This window comes from Scomber scombrus, chromosome 3 (genome assembly GCF_963691925.1).
Source record: "Scomber scombrus chromosome 3, fScoSco1.1, whole genome shotgun sequence".
Classification (NCBI taxonomy): Eukaryota; Metazoa; Chordata; class Actinopteri; order Scombriformes; family Scombridae; genus Scomber; species Scomber scombrus.
The window spans coordinates 12,444,222-12,462,030 of record NC_084972.1 but is presented as its reverse complement, the minus strand read 5'-3'; the positions used below and the strand labels follow the sequence as shown (position 1 = coordinate 12,462,030).

General features: G+C 41.1%; 1 protein-coding gene across 3 annotated transcripts in view; it reads left to right on the top strand.

Moving 5' to 3' along the window:
* LOC133978203 (plexin-A1-like) overlaps positions 1-17,809 on the top strand; it is a 169,043-nt gene that overhangs the window by 54,034 nt on the left and 97,200 nt on the right. For all 3 annotated transcript variants that reach the window (XM_062416582.1, XM_062416583.1, XM_062416584.1), the window contains exon 3: positions 2,060-2,200. In XM_062416582.1, the coding sequence (XP_062272566.1) occupies positions 2,060-2,200 (141 nt within the window). The remainder of the gene's footprint in view (positions 1-2,059; positions 2,201-17,809) is intronic.

Below are 17,809 nucleotides of genomic sequence, written 5' to 3'. Positions count from 1 at the left end.
TGTTATGTTTGTCCACAGGTGTATTGGGTGATTAAGTTCCCATTAAAAGCCAAAGATAGTAGTGTATTGTTATTCACTCTGGGCTTTATGCAGGGACTCCGTGTTTTCATACGCGCCCATTTTTGTCATTATTTCACTTTTTAAAGTGTTTTCATTAGTTCCTCCAATGTGCTGAATAGATCTGTCTTTCCTACAGTTGTAATAACACTAGGCCTCTGTAATCATGCCTCTTTTCACAATAATGATACTATATTCAATACAGCTATTAACACAGCTTTTCAATTAAGCCCTTTACATGGCTCTGTAAAGCTGTCATTTTCAACCTTTTTCCAACATGTCGGTAATTTCACGCTGCCTTCCACTATAATAACCACTGTCACTGCTGAAGTAAATGTGGCCCATTTCCCCAGCTGAACAAAACGTACAGAAACTACTGTATGTGCAGACTCTGGTTTAAAGAATACCGTAAATATGAAACGTGCAACTGTAGATACATTTGTTGGATATTGCAAGGCAGATAGAAGTGAGAAAACAAAGATTAATGTGTCTCAGTGTTTCACTGTCTTTATGCTAGTATGTGTTTCAAATATAAAGCGATGTTGTTTTTGATGTATTATAATAAAGCATCATATTTTTCAATGTATTTTCTGCTGTTTAACACTGTTTTATGACTTGCCAAGCAACATCTTACAGTAGTATTCTGAGCTATAACATTACTCTCACTTTCTTTGAGTCTGCTGCTTCAGACTAAAATCTCTCATCATCTTGCTTTCTTTACTGTATTGTTGCAGCGATTTGGTAATGAATTGTTGAGTCGATATGGATAAACTTGAAAATGAATCAGCAACTATGTTGATAATTGTTTGTCTTTTTTTTTAAGGAAAAATGTCAAACATTTGCTGTTTGCAACTTTTCAGATGAGAAGATTTGAAACTTTTATGTGTCATACATGATAGAAAACTATCTAATCTAACTAAATCTATCTAAAACTTGGACTCTTGATCAGACAAAACAATACATTTGAAGTCATCAGCTCCGGCTCTAAGAAGTTCTAATGGGTTTAGACAAAATTATTAGGGATGCACCGAAATGAAAATTCTTGGCCGAAACCCGAAACCGAAAACCGAAAATGAGGAAACCTAGACCGAAAACCGAATCGGTGTCGGTCTAATACGCAGCAACACAGAGCTATAAGCACGCTTTACTCTCACACGCGCTGCATTTATAGTCACACAAACACACACACCTTCTACTGTGCTGTGCGCTTCTCCGTCTCTAAGCGGGTTCTCCGCATCCATCGCGGCCCGGATCATTTCTCGTGCGCGCTGCTTTAATCCCATATCCAAGTAATGATCTTTATAACGCGGATCAAGTACAGTCGCGATGAAGTGCAGAGGATCCAAATAGATCTCAGTGAAACGTGTGCTGGCAGACTCTAAGAGTGTACTACACTTTAGTGCTGCAATTAAAGGAATAACGTCTGCTACAGATGCATCAGAGGAGCTGATCTCTTTAGTTAGCTGTTTCGGCCGTGTTGTTTCGGTGATAAAAGTATTTCGGCCGAAAACCGAAAATGCGCTTTTGGGCCATTTTCGGCCGAATATTTTCGGTGAATCCCTAAAAATTATACTGATGTTAATGATGTATTGATTCATTGAGAAAATGATTAGCAGACAGATCAATACTGAATGTAATCTACCTTACTTTCCTTTCCTACTTTCAACCTTAATCTAAACTTATTTAACACTAAAGCGGCTGCAGGCACGTGATGTACACGGTTTATAGAAGTGATTGAGATGGCCTGCGAGGCTCACTCATTAATAAATGTTACTCTTGTAGATATTGTTATTGCAATAATGATGCAAATGGTACTCACTCTGTTCAGCATGGTTTGCGATGTTACATGAACAGTGCGAGGTTAGATGATGCCTGAAAATTTTGGTGAAATGATATATATCTACACATTTCAGACCTGGAATGTATCTGAAGTATTTTTCTACGTTTGTAAGAACATTTGAGTGTGATTCTAAATGTGATTTATTTTGTGATTCCCTTATAGATCTTGGTCAACTCTGTGAGTCCTAACCGTCCCGCGGTACTCTATGAGAAGGTGACCGTGAGCGAAGGAGGAAGCCAATTACTGAGGGACATGCTGTTCAGCCCGGACCAGCAGCACCTCTACACACTGACTGACAGACAAGTGAGTCCATTGTTTGAGACACAAACGGAAATATGCACAAATTAAGAAACACGTGCATCTGTGATGTAGGAACCAAACTGCAACATAACAAGTCACATGGAATCAAACTGATGAAATTCCTGCTCGTGGTGAACACAAACCCAGTATGTGTGCAATTATGATGGGTATATGTATATAGCCATTATGATGGGTATATGTTTATAGCCATTATGATGGGTATATGTATATAGCCATCATTAACCACCGCATCCAGCATGCCTCAGCACTGCAGTTACTACAGGTGACAACACGGGGCTAACAATGCCTTGTTAACGCACATATCTGCAGTTAGATATTTTATTTGGGTGGACCCACAGGGCTACTAAATAACACACAAACACACTTGCATTCTGTTGCATTGCATAATTGCAGCAGTCATTTCCTCAACAGCAATCTGGTACCAACTGTCCAGAGCACACCTCACCCCTATTAGTCACTAGTTGTGGTATATTTTAACCCTCCTACCCACTGAACAATCACAACAAAACTCCTCCCCATGGGGCGTAATTACACAGAAACACACACACACACATACACACACACACACACACACATACACACACACACACACACACTCATACTCACACACACACACACACACACGCACTCTGATTCTCTCTAACTAACCCCAGCCACACGCATGACAGTTTTCTAATAATCAAGATGTTACATGCACACAGACATGCAGAGAGCGTTATAGGTCACATGTGGAGTGTGTGTGTATGTGCCCGTGGTCATTACCAGCCTCACCGCTGGTGAGGGCTGTGTCTACTTTGATGGTGAGACAGGAGGGTGGTGTTTTTTTTTTTGAGGGGGGAGGGGGGAGGCGGAGGAGAGCGTGTCGCATCTCTGTCGCTCCCCAGGCCCAGCTGCTCCCCTCGTTTTTCAGTCTCATTAGTGTGGTGAGTGAAGGAAGCAGAGATGGAGCGAGGGGGCGGGGGCGGGGGGGGGGGGGGGGGAGTGGGGGGGTGTGGGGTGTGGGGTTGAACATGATGTGAATATGTCTGTATTTAATAGATCCAAAACGAGCTATGGGAAAAGACTGTCTGATTAAAAAGGGTGAGATATGTGTCTGAGGTCTGTTTGGTGGAAGGTGTTTGGGGAGAGGAAAGTCGATTCTGTAGCCTGCTAAACCAAAGTCTAGCTATGAAATGCAGTGTTTTCCATTGATTTACGACTGGACCTGCAGCAATTAAAGTGGTAAACTGCGATACACACTTTATATTCCAGATGAACTACTGGAATACGTGTGTATTGTGGTAAGGGCTGGGTATTGTCTAAAATGTTTTAATGTAGGTGCCAATAGCATACAGAGTTTCGCTCTCAATCTATTCTTGTTTAGTGGTGTCAGACACAAGCACACATACGAGAACTTTTCCCAAATCAGAAAAGTTAAGATCAGGAAAAATTTGATTTAAAAAAAAAAAAAAAAAAGACTAATAGAACATGTGATACTTTTTTAAAATACTGCAATCAGTACTCAAGAAGTATTGAGGGTACGGTATAGTTGATACTGGTGAAACATTAAGAGCATGTATGGACTGTCTGGAAAACACAACCCTAAGGGGTAAGGGCTCTAGCCTTCTCCATCTCATATTCGATTCATATCTAGATACACAAATCATCATCCAACAGAATAATGATAGACAAATCAATTTTAACAGATTTGATTTAGCCATAATTAGTATTTGCTATTTGTGTGACCAGTGTTACAACATTAAAAAGGTTATTTCTTGCCTTTTTACCTCAAATACTGAATCAGAAATAAAGTTTTTTTTCTGCTGCAACACAATGACCCTGTAAACATGGGCAGTGTGACACTGGATAGATTTCTGGCCCGACTCTAAAGATGATGAACGATGATGAATTTTTCACCAAAATGTAGCTGAATGGGAATTGTTTATTTCAGTACCTGAGACAGTGCCATCACTTTGAATGTGATATTTTCAGAAATACTGTGTGTGTGTGTGTTGAAGTGTATATGCCTTGTGTTGTATGCTCCGCTCCTCTCTGCTACTTAACTGTCAGTGCACAACTAGCCTTCTTAATTAGTTGGAAGGTTTGACCTGCCGCACGAATAATTTATGATGCAATTGTGAATTTTGCAGACCGTTAATGCAATGTAACATTTTCAGGCAGTGTGGTACTCAGTAGTCCAAGGGAGATGAATCACTTTTAGTAGCATAGTAGCAACACAGAGACACATTTTTCATGTTAAAGATCAAACGTTTAAATTATAGGTTTGTTTTCTAGAAATGTGTAGCGTAATACACAGCTGTTGTAATGTGTGTGTGTGTGTGTGTGTGGGGTTTGTGTTGTGACTCGGTGGCCTGCTTTACTTAATCTTGGTATCTAGAGCAGCTAAGGGCACGACGGACACAAACGCACAATCACTCACCTTTACTTATAGACACTAATACAAGACATGAACAATGTATCTGTTCACACACTTGTACACTTCATGTACGCACACACACTTACAACCATTAAAACTCAAGGACGTTCTGTCTCCATCCTGCCCTTTTTCTTCAGAACTACCCCCATGTTCACACACATACACAGACACACACGCACACACACTATTATCTTGCTGTGTGTTTGATCCCCATTAATGGTTAGCAGGCTTGGGTTAAGCAGAACGGGGGGCTGGGGTTGCCAGCCCTCCTAGCTAAACCCCCTCTCCAGCACTAATGACTGGAGGGGGCAATTCCCTTCTCTCACCCTCCATCCTACCCTCATCTTTATCCTCTGCCCTCCATCTATCCCGCCATGCCCCCCATCCCTACTTTTATAAATCCGCAGCTCGGCTGCTACACACACTCCCATGTTTCCATCTAAGCCCAAATTGAGTCCTTCCCTCTCAACTGCCTTCTGCTGATCCCATTCCCATGTTTTTAATGATCTCTCACTATCGCTGCTGCGTCCCTCTTTTCTCTCTCTCACTCTCACTCTCACTCCCACACACACACACACACACACACACACACACAAACACACACTCTGTGTCTTTCTTGGTCTGGCACCCCAATATCTCTCTTGACATGCTTGTGAGCTATGAACCAGCTAGACCCCGCAGGTCATCTGGAACAGGCTGTCTGGTTATTCTGCGGGACTCCACAAAAATTGGTCAAACTGCTTTTGGCTTTTATACTCCAAGCCGCTGGAACATCGTACCCAATCATGTTAGGCATGCTCTTACGCCATCGTCTATTAAAACTAATTTAAAACATTCCTTTTTAGCTGCACCTCTCAGTAGTGTAGTTTACTGGTTTTAATTATTATTTTATATTATTCTATTCCTACTTTTTCTTAATAGTTTTTAACTCAGATGTATTATTTATGTATGTGTTTTAATTGTGTTAACTTATGTCTAAAGTTTTATGTTGTACACTATTCATGTAGTTTTTGTGGCTGCAATTTCTGTGGTAGTCGGAGCTCTGTGAAGTACATTGAGCTTCCACCTAGAATAAAATCTGTTACATGAATAACGTTTTGCTGTCTTACTTTTTAAAACAGGCACAGGTGGAAATTTGTGGAATAGAGAGGAGCATGGATTGATGAAGGGAAGGTGGAGGACTTGAGGCATGATGGTTAGGGGGCTGGTGTTGAGATGAAGCAGGGTACTACTGTATCACACACACACACACACACACACACACACACACGTTTATCCACCCAGAACCACACACCGGTAAGCTTGCATGAGAAATGCAGCTATGCTCCGTTTTCCCCCTTATTTTCTCATGAAATAGATACACACAGCCCTGCTCTCATCCTGCAAGTAGACGTGTGTGTGTGGTGTGTGTGTGTGTGTGTGTGTGTGTGTGTGCTGTGTGTGTGTGTGTGTGTGTGTGTGTGTGTGTGTGTGTGTGTGTGTGTGTGTGTGTGTGTGTGTGTGTGTGTGTGTGTGTGTGTGTGTGTGTGTGTGTGTGTGTGTGTGTGTGTGTGTGTGTGTGTGTGTGTGTGTAGCCGGTTGCCCACAGGGGTTCCTCAGACAAGCCAAGCACATTAAGGTGTCACTGGACATATCCACTGATGCGTAGCCCACGACAAGTCGCCACCCCCCACACACTCACACACACACAAATGAAGGCCCAGGCAGTGAGTCAGACTTAGGGGTGAGGCCCAGTGATTTATGACTCGCTCTGTTCCAGCTATATTCATCACTGTCATTATTATCAATGGAGGATATGACAGCAGGAGAGGATGGCCTGCTGCGCACGCACATGTGTGTATGTGTGCTTTAATTGTGTGTGTGAGAGAGAGACATTATAACTGTTAATATGATGGACTCAGTAGAAGTATGTCAGTGATATTGGTTGATAATTGTGACTCACTACAATTACTTGTTTCAGTAAAAAAATGCTTTCATAAATGTTGTATGTTCCGCAGAGAGCCTCTCATCTTTGGTGTGTGTGTGTGTGTGTGTGTGTGTGTGTGTGTAGTCTTAACTAAACTGACTTCTCAGCAGTCTGTACGGTCCTCTGTCAAGACATTCAAGGCTCGTTGTGGTTTTCTACTGACAATTCTGACAAAGACAAAGGTTTAAAAGATTCCTGTCATCCACATTTTCAGAGTTTAATTTAGATTCTGTTTTTAATCAAGTATTTAACCACTGTTTATGTATTTGTTTATGTCTCAGAAATAGCTGGACTTTCGAAAATTTGTGTGACATGAAAAGCTTTATCACTCTTTGTGTGTAAAATTGTATAGCAGATTGGAAAACAGTTAGGCCAGGACAATGACCACTAAGAATCAATTTTTCCATATTACTGGACTATATCACTCATATTTACCAAATGTTATAAAATACACCTACCTACCTATAGTACCATAATCATGGTACCTATAGTACCATAATCATGTACTATAAATGAGTGTTATTTGTTTATCATATTCAGGAGTGAAGAATACTAAAATATGGTTCTATTTTTCATATCTTGTAAACTATCAAAATAAATAATATTATAAATAGATTTGACACTTGATAACACTCTGGCTTCTGTTATCTCAGTATCCCTTCTTTTAGAATGTAGAGTGACATTATTTTAACAAAAACTTGTGTAACAGACTGCTGCGTCTGAAACTGCTGCTCCAGCATCCGGACTGTGGTCAGGAAACACAGGGGGTACTGTTTTTATAGATCCAGAGCTAAGTTGAAGCTAACTCTGGGGTTATCATCATAAATATACTCAACTGATAAACAAAACTTGGAAACGTGGCTTGGTTGTTGAAGAGCTTGTAGCATTTATCATCTGACAAGCTCATACTGAACATTCTGTTACATTCACTGCAGTGTTATCTCTAGTTTACGGCATAATATAAAATATTTTGCCTTCAGATGCATATTTAAGACCTTTTTCTTTACAGGGTTCACACTTTGAAACAAATCAGCTCAATCACCTGAGTCAGCTACAGATGATTATATCTGCTCGCACCGTTTATTAATTATGGGGACAAAAATCCATGGTTGTTGACTAAATGAAAAGTTGCTTCTGTTTACTTCTGTGTGAAATTAAAGACCCATTGTGTTAGAACTTACTTAGAATTCAGATAGATAAATCTGCCATTGTAGTCTTTTGGGACGTTTTGACAGACATAGCAACAGTAACTATGGGGGAAGACAACAGGAATTCTGGATTTGGAACTCCCAAACATGACCACAGTAGTTTGTATGATGTCATCACACACACACACACACACACACACACACACACACACACACACACACACACACACACACACACACACTCTCTCACTCTCAATCTCACACACACACACACACGTGTAACAAAGGCAAATTTCCATGACACGTGTGTGATGTCATCATCAAAGGAAAATCTCTATGACACGTTTTTGATGTCATCAGGCGCTTTAATCTCATGTAGTCAGATTTATGTAATTAGATCCCATATTCAATCAGTGTTGCCAACTTGGCGACTTTCTCGCTAAATCTGGCGACTTTCCAAACCCTCTTAGCGACTTTTTTCCTCAAAAGCGACTAGCGACAAATCTAGCGACTTTTTCTGGTGTTATTGGAGACTTTTTTGGTGTTTTTTAGACTGAAGTGAAAGGACGTATAGCTCTGCAGTTACTGTCCTCAACGAGCAGCGGGTGCTGCCGTGAGCCCCTCCTCCGTCCCAAAGCACGCACAGGCAGTCAGGTTCACAGTAGCCTCGCGAAGCAGACCCAGCTGCAGTGAGAGCAGAGAGGAGACCCACACCACTCCGCATCCAGACTGCAAATAAATTGCGCAATTCCACCCCGCATAACAGTCTTTTGATTAAATGTAATATTCTGACATTTAACAATACAGAACAAAATTGATTTAAATAAAAAAAAAAACAACCAATAATCAACATAAGAATATTAATTTGTAGTTCTAAACATATTTAGGTTTTTTTGATGTTATTCCTCTCTCCTACAGCGTCCATTATAATTACACGCAAATTGAAAATTATGCAAATTAGGTGATGACGCCATTTAGCGACTTCTAGCGACTTTTAGGACAGCCAATAGCTACTTTCCTTACTGAGGAGTTGGCAACACTGTATTCAATACTGTGTGGTTACATTTCTGTCAATTGAGACAAAATCTTTCAAAAATCAATTTGGTAACAGATAGACAACTGTCAATTGAGACATTTCAATTTGATAACAGATAGACAACTGTCTGTTATTGAGACATTTCAATTCAATAAGGGATTCACAACTGTGAACAGACCACAACACCAGACGCCATGGTTTCAACAGTATCTTCAATAGTCTGGGGATCTTACAACTGGACCCAGGACATGCTTTACAGCATTTACAGCAGGGCCACAAAGGAGTACCTGGTCAAACAGAATGAGGAGTTAAAAACTGATCTCCAAGGAGCTAAGGAACAGAATTTCATTCAGGAGCAGAAGATCAGTCAGCTCTCCAAAGAACTGGACAGAGAGGTGAACGAAAATAAGACTCTCTGGGACCAGATTGAGTATTTAACCAATGAACTCCACAGAGAGCGAGGCTGGAGACAGCAGCAGACCAAACTGTGCCAGGCAGAAAGAGCCAAGTATAACCAGGAGTGTAAACAGAAGATCCAGCTCACCAAACGACTTGAGCAAACTGAAAGACAGTTGGCTCATCACAAGAGCCAGCAAGAGTCATTTAGCACAAGGCTGGAGAAGGTCAATGCTACCTACCATGAACTCTCTCAGCATTATGCTTATGTCTACCAGGAGTGGGGCAACATATAGCAGATGTATGATTCCCAAAGTGACAATAATGCCACCCTTCAGGTGAAACTTCAGGAGCAGTATGTTTACTATTCTGACCAAGTGTTCAGTTACAAGAACCGGCTTTGGGGTTTGGAGAAGGAGCACAAAGCCCTGTTTAAGAAAATGGAGCATGAAACAAAAGCTGCTGCTGATAGAGAGGAAAACCTTCTGCAGTTGGAGGACATGAAAAATAAATTCCACCAAGAGTCCATGCCGGTGTCACAGGACTCTGAACAAGTGGAAGAGCAGTTCATCCCTGTGTTACAGGACTCTGAACAAGTGGAAGAGCAGTTCATCCCTGTGTTACAGGACTCTGAACAAGTGGAAGAGCAGTTCATCACTGTGTTACAGGACTCTGAACAAGTGGAAGAGCAGTACATCCCTGTGTCACAGGACTCTGAACAAGTGGAAGAGCAGTACATCCCTGTGTCACAGGACTCTGAACAAGTGGAAGAGCAGTACATCCCTGTGTCACAGGACTCTGAACAAGTGGAAGAGCAGTACATCCCTGTGTCACAGGACTCTGAACAAGTGGAAGAGCAGTTCATCCCTGTGTTACAGGACTCTGAACAAGTGGAAGAGCAGTTCATCCCTGTGTTACAGGACTCTGAACAAGTGGAAGAGCAGTACATCCCTGTGTTACAGGACTCTGAACAAGTGGAAGAGCAGTACATCCCTGTGTCACAGGACTCTGAACAAGTGGAAGAGCAGTACATCCCTGTGTCACAGGACTCTGAACAAGTGGAAGAGCAGTACATCCCTGTGTCACAGGACTCTGAACAAGTGGAAGAGCAGTACATCCCTGTGTCACAGGACTCTGAACAAGTGGAAGAGCAGTACATCCCTGTGTCACAGGACTCTGAACAAGTGGAAGAGCAGTACATCCCTGTGTCACAGGACTCTGAACAAGTGGAAGAGCAGTACATCCCTGTGTCACAGGACTCTGAACAAGGGGAGGAGCAGTACATCCCTGTGTCACATGACTTAAAACAAGTGGAAGCGCAGTTCATCCCTGTGTCACATGAATTAAAACAAGTGGAAAAGCAGTCCATCCCTGTGTTACATGACTTAAAACAAGTGGAAGAGCAGTTCATCCCTGTGTCACATGACTTAAAACAAGTGGAAGAGCAGTTCATCCCTGTGTCACATGACTTAAAACAAGTGGAAAAGCAGTTCATCCCTGTGTTACATGACTTAAAACAAGTGGAAGAGCAGTTCATCCCTGTGTCACATGACTTAAAACAAGTGGAAAAGCAGTTCATCCCTGTGTTACATGACTTAAAACAAGTGGAAGAGCAGTTCATCCCTGAGTCACAGGACTCTGAACAAGTGGAAGAGCAGTACATCCCTGTGTCACATGATTTAAAACAAGTGGAAGAGCAGTTCATCCCTGTGTCACATGACTTAAAACAAGTGGAAGAGCAGTTCATCCCTGTGTCACATGACTTAAAACAAGTGGAAGCACAGTTCATCCCTGTGTCACATGATTTAAAACAAGTGGAAGAGCAGTTCATCCCTGTGTCACATGATTTAAAACAAGTGGAAGAGCAGTTCATCCCTGTGTCACATGACTTAAAACAAGTGGAAGAGCAGTTCATCCCTGTGTCACATGATTTAAAACAAGTGGAAGAGCAGTTCATCCCTGTGTCACATGACTTAAAACAAGTGGAAGAGCAGTTCATCCCTGTGTCACATGATTTAAAACAAGTGGAAGAGCAGTTCATCCCTGTGTCACATGACTTAAAACAAGTGGAAGAGCAGTTCATCCCTGTGTCACATGACTTAAAACAAGTGGAAAAGCAGTTCATCCCTGTGTTACATGACTTAAAACAAGTGGAAGAGCAGTTCATCCCTGAGTCACAGGACTCTGAACAAGTGGAAGAGCAGTACATCCCTGTGTCACATGACTTAAAACAAGTGGAAGCGCAGGTCATCCCTGTGTCACATGATTTAAAACAAGTGGAAGAGCAGTTCATCCCTGTGTCACACGATTTAAAACAAGTGGAAGAGCAGTTCATCCCTGTGTCACAGGACTCACAACCTGCAATAGAGGTGTCCGTTATTGTACTGCAGGCCTCAGAGATTGCAAGAGAGGAATCCATAACTATCTTACAGGACTCAGAAGCTGAGACCAGTGAAGCAAAATATGCAGAGAAAAAAAAGAATCCTTTCTGGAAAAGTGTCCGTCACTTCCTCGGCTTCAGAAAGAAAAAGAAGAGGAACAGGCTGGAGAAAGAGTCTACAGCCAGCGATGACTTTAACATCCAAGTGGATTTTTCCACTTAAATACATGCAGGTCAGGTCAGCGTCAATATAAACTTAAACAAAAAACAAAACAAACAAACAAACAAAAATTATCAAAACAACCCCTACCCCCCCCCCCCCCCCCCAAAAAAAAAAACACCTAATCCCCTCCCCCCATAAAACAAAAAACAAAAAAACCTAACCCCCTCCCCCCATAAAACAACAAAAAAAACCGCCCCAGAAAACAAAAACACGGAAAAACAAATAGAAAACCCTAACCCCCCCCCCAAAAAAAAAGCAGCTCCCTCCCCCAACAAACAACCCCCCAATACAAAAAACAAGCCCCCACCAAAAAAACCCCCCAACCCCCTCTCCCCAAAAAACAAAAAAACCTAACCCCCTCCCCCATAAAACAACAAAAAAACCCACCCCAGAAAACAAAAACACGGAAAAACAGAAAGAAAACCCTCCCCCCCAAAAATAACCCCCCTCCAAAAAAAACCAACAAAAAACCCCAACCCCCTCCCCCAACAAACAACCCCCCCATAACAAAAAACAACCCCCCACCAAAAAAAAACAAAAAACAACCCCCTCCCTCCAAAAACAACCCCCCCCCCCAAAAAAAAAGTATATAAATAAAAATACATATAATTAATATATTATACTATAAAATATATAAATTTAAATAAATCAATTCTAAAAAATATTTTGCCTTTATTGTTATATCTTATAGTTGTTACACATTAGTTGGTGGTCATGTATGGACATTGCTGCTTCTTCTAATACAAGGTGTCACTTGTGTTTATCTCCAAGCACATTAAGCAGGTTGTACACTGTTTGATTTGACACATAAAAACTTTTGCCCTGCCATGTCCTTTGCGGAAGCTAAAAACAAATCAAATCAGTGGTGTGTATAAAGCACAGATACAAAACAACAAAGTGACAAAAGGCTGTTCAATAAAGTAAAAGAAATAAATAAAACAACATAACATGGTAACAGCAAAAATGCATAACAATATTATCCCTTAAGCATACACAATAATAAGTAAGGGAACAGTTGCAAAACACAGAAGAGTAAAGATTGAAACATAAAACCTTAGGACACTCAAAGGCCAGAGAAAAAATGTGGCTCTTAAGTTTAGCCTTAAAAGTGTGGACAGGGGGGTAAACCTATTCAAATGGTAAACTTTTCCAAACCCCTTAGCCTCAGCTCAAGCAGCATGCCTGGTCCTGAACTGTTCTTTCAGACAGAAGTAACCAATAATACAGAGAATTCATTTTTTAATTGGTCACTGAATCACAAGAGTCAAACTTTAATGTTGTGTCTTTTGTGTCCACTTGGGTTTTAAAATGGAACTTCTAACAAACAGTGAGATGGCTAAACAACATTAAACACATAATGCATTGCATTTTAATTGTGCAAAGTTTGTTTATTTATTAACTATTTAACTATTTTCATCTCCTCTCTGGCTTGGCCAGCAGAAACAGTCTTACATTGTTTTTTTTTTACTTTTAACTTAAAAATATCCACTTATTGAAAGCCTTGGCTTACTTTTAATGGAAATGATTTCTAGTGCTTCTACATCTTACAGCTTCTATTGTAGTCATGTGATGATATTATTTATGTATGATCATATATAATATATATACAATATATCAATTGTTATATTATATGTATTGTATCATATTGCTTACATTTCACTTTGTTGAATATCAGTTAATACTCTCACTGTAGCTGCATTTCCCTGCAGGTTTGATAAGGGTCTTTTTAATCACTACCAGGCTATACACTCATAAAGGCCTGTTAATATTTCAAAACTGTGTTATTGTCAGTGGGAAAAGGAAATATTTACTTTAAGATTACCAATTTAGTTGGTGTTATTTGTTAGTTTAAGTTGTTTTTAGTTTTTGACACAAATGTGAAAAACTGCACTTAAAACAATGTCACTCTCTCAACTTGAACTTTTTGAAGCATCTCTCTTCTGTGCAAAAACTGGCACTGAGGGAAATCAGCACCTCATGCTGTCTTGGCTCAGACTTTCAATCATCAAATCATCTCCTCTTCTGTTATCTAGCCAAAAAGGTAGAAAAGCTCAGTCTGAATTTGATGCCACAGCTGCCATTCTTGTTCTGCGCCTCAGTGTCATACACACACGGACACACACCCTTGTGTCTTTGTGGCATCCATGCATATGATAGCAGTGTTGAGTGTGGTGCTGGCTAATTGCTGAAAGTATGATATTCATTTTCTCTGCTGTGGGAAGAAGGACTGTTGTGAACGTCGTGAAAACAGACAAGAAGGACTTGGAAGGCTTGATACAGTGGTGGGAAATGATGTATTCTGTGTATGCACGAGACAACCTTTGTTCAAGTGTCAAGGAGGCTGCACTGAATGTTATAGAGTGTGTGTGCATGCGTGTGTGTGTTGTTGTATATCTAAATCACATTTAGTAACCAGTGATGGCTCATGTGCTTGTGCATTGATTCAACCACATCTGCATTGTAGGAAACTACTTGCACACATGCTCAGCATTTGAACATACATTTCTGTGTGTGTGTGTGGGCCACCACGCCATTGTCTGAATTTCCATTCAGCATCTGAAAGAGATTTCCCCCTCCACATTTCACCAAAACTCTCATCCCTCCAAGGAATCTGCAATTATGCACATGCACATGTGGGCACACACACACACAACCATAAAGTGCTTGTGCCATTCACAAACTGTTGGTTTGAGTCCCTACAATAGCCAACAATGGTCTGTATTGTGTTACTGGCCCACACAACAGGGCCTCAAGTAATATCTTACCCAGAGGGGTTCGTCAGACATCAATCCTCTCTGTGTGAGTGTGTCTGTGTGTGTGCGCGTGTGTCTGTCGGTCTGTTTACATTCACATATTACTGGTTCGCTGCCAATCTCGTTAGCAAACACATTAGCACAGACTGACATCAACACACATAATAAGCAGCTGGTTGTATCAATCAAGACTGACATTTAGTGAACTAGATACAGCTAATCAGTCACTTTCTAAGTAGCTCAAAGATTCATTTCCACAATTTATCAAACTCTGACCGACTAAGGAACTTCCGAAGTTAACAAGCACAAAATGCGGCGGTTAAACATCAGCCACTGTTGGCTGACACATTCTTATATCAAATGCTTACATGGGTTTAGGAGAGGTGGGAACTTTTTTCCCTCAGTTTAAAACCCCCACAAAACAAAACATATATATACTGGCTTGACAGTGTAAGGCGTGAATGAATACTCACGTGTGCTATACTACACACACATGCGTACATATATACGTTCTTACACCACACACACACACACACACACACACACACACACAGACTTTGAGGAAGGAGGTGGTCATTGTTATGTAAATGTTAATAGACCTGGTGCAGCGAGGCGAAGACGGGAGTACAGTGACTAGAAGGGAGGGGTGCTGGAGCAGGTGGGGGTGCAGCCATGTAGGTATGTGGCACTCAATTACAAGAGTTCAAACCATTATAACACCTTCCTCAGCACAGGAACGAACACACACACACACACAGTTAATAGTACACCCTCACATATATGCAGACGTCGACATTTGTAGACCTCTTGTCCTTTTCTTGTTATGACAAATGTCTGTACTGTCAGGTGGGTACTCTTAATACATTCATGTAAAGCCATAGTCAAATTGGGGAGCTTAGCGAGACGAAAAAATGAGTGTGGAGAAAGAGGAGCAGAGGCCAAAACCGTAACATTTTACAAGCAGCAACACATTTAAAGACAAATGATTACGATGGTCTCGAAATGGTTTGAAAATTTCAAGAAACAAAGTGTGATTTCGAGTAAAATACAAATACCAAATTATTTCGCTAATTGTTTCAACAATAATTTGAAACGAATGAGATTCCAGTAAAATACAAAAATAGGTCAAGTATATAATGAAAAACACTGAAAAAGAGAGTGAGTGTCCCCCTTCCCATTAACACTCTGACTTAAAAATGTGCCTTGTCATCGTAAAAATTCCACATTCTTTTGCTCTATCTTACTCTTCTCTACCTCTCTACCATTTAATGGAGTTTCTTCCTTTCTGTGACATGATTAAAGAAGAGAAAGGGGGAATAATGGAGAGAAATGAATTCCTTCTAACAGTGGCACATATGTGAGGAGATTGACCAAGATGCTGTAATTAAGCAGAGAGGGATGTTTTCCATGTCTTCTAATATTTCAGACCCTTTTTTGTCTCTCACTTTTTCTCTTAATTGTGTTTCCTGCCTTTTCTCTCATGTTGCTCCTTCCTGTCGTATCTTTATCTCTTGTGGTTTTTCCTGTTTTTTACAAAACGTGTTCGCTTAATTGAGTGTGTGTGTGCCCCATCAGAAAAGTGTGCTCAGACACTTGTCTTGCGTGTGATGCTATCGGCCCTAATGGAAGTCTAGCTGTCACTAGATAGCTCTGTCTTTCTCTCATCTCTCTCTGTTTTACTCTGCCGTCTTTTCCCAAAGGATGGTGTGATAGAGCAGACTGATAGGGTTAGAAAAGAGGGTGAGATGGATAGGGAGGTTAATGGTTTCGCTCTCCCTCCATCTCTCCCTCCTCTCTCTGTCTTCTCAATCACTATCAACATCTCCGTACAATCGGTCCTCCTGTTGCTTGACAGTGATTGGGGCGGAAAGATGTGGCTCTGACTGATTGTCATGGAATGAGGCCAATCAAAAGCTGGCATGGCCTGTGGATCCTCTCAGAGTGGCACATCACTATATTCAGTCCTGTGCCTTAACCACAAGCCATGGTGACGAGAACAATGAAGTGTCGCTCATGCATGACAGCACTGAGAATTGTTTTGAATTTCATTCAAATTTCTTTTGAAATTCACGCACAGCCAGCCTCATCAGACCCGGTTATGAAGTATCAACTGGGAGGGGGGCACTGACTGGGTTCTTCCAGTGTTCACTGTCAGAAATTACAAAAAGAAATCACACGATACCGCAAAAATACAGCTTGAAAGACATTGGAACATATAATAACTAGGGCTTCAACTAATGACTATTACTCTTACTTTCACAAGTACCCAGAGCCCAAGGTGATGTCTTTAAATTGCTTGTTTTATCCGACCAACTGTCCAAAACCCAAAGGCATTCAATTTACAGTGATGTAAAGCTAGGGTGGGCACAGGTTTGGTATGTTCAGCCTAATGAATGATTCAAATGATTAATCAATCATAAAAATAGTTGATGATTAAAGGGGCACTCTGCCAATTTGACTCTTGAAACTGAGTTTATTTGTCATGAGAAGTACTACTGTTGCTTCTACTGTTACTACTGTGTTGTTGCTGGGGGCTCTGAGGCTTAAAATAGTTCATGGAAAGTCTGCATAACATACTGGAGGCATGGAGCTTGAAAGATGTAGGTGTTTACCATACAAGGAAGGTCTAATGAAAGATGCTATTGAAGCACATTGTGGGTGTGATGTAGGATTCAGTATCTATAGAGCTTGACTCATACAAGAGACAAAAAAAAGTCAGGATATCTGGCATCTGATGCATTCAGACCACATCAGCACGTGGTCAACAGGAAGAGGCCACAATATCAGGCTAAATGAATTCATGTGGATGGAATACACATGACACATGCTGTCTGATATCCTTTTGTGCTGAAGGGTTTTGATTTTTCCCATGCACTAAGGTCTTCACCCACTACTTCTTCTTTTCCTATCTGGAAGACAAGGCACAGGAAGTGCATTACTGCCTCCAGCTGGTTAAAACCAAAAACCCATTTGGTCTTTGCGAACGGAAATGATGTACGTGTTTATTTGCATATAGAGCGGGGAAGTGAGATCACAAGTGGTCACTTGAGATGCATGTGGAAACGCAATCCAATTCCAGGTATAAACTGACGCACTACTACTTGTGATTGGATCACCCAAGCCGCATGTTAATGCCAGGTGAGAACAGGGTGCTTCTCTGTCGTTGTATATGGTGGTGGGTCGCTTGGCAGTGCTAATGAAAACGCCAGCTGTGTAGCTCCTCACTCCTCACCAAGTCCATTTACTAAAGTGACAGAGTCATTTACCAGGCAG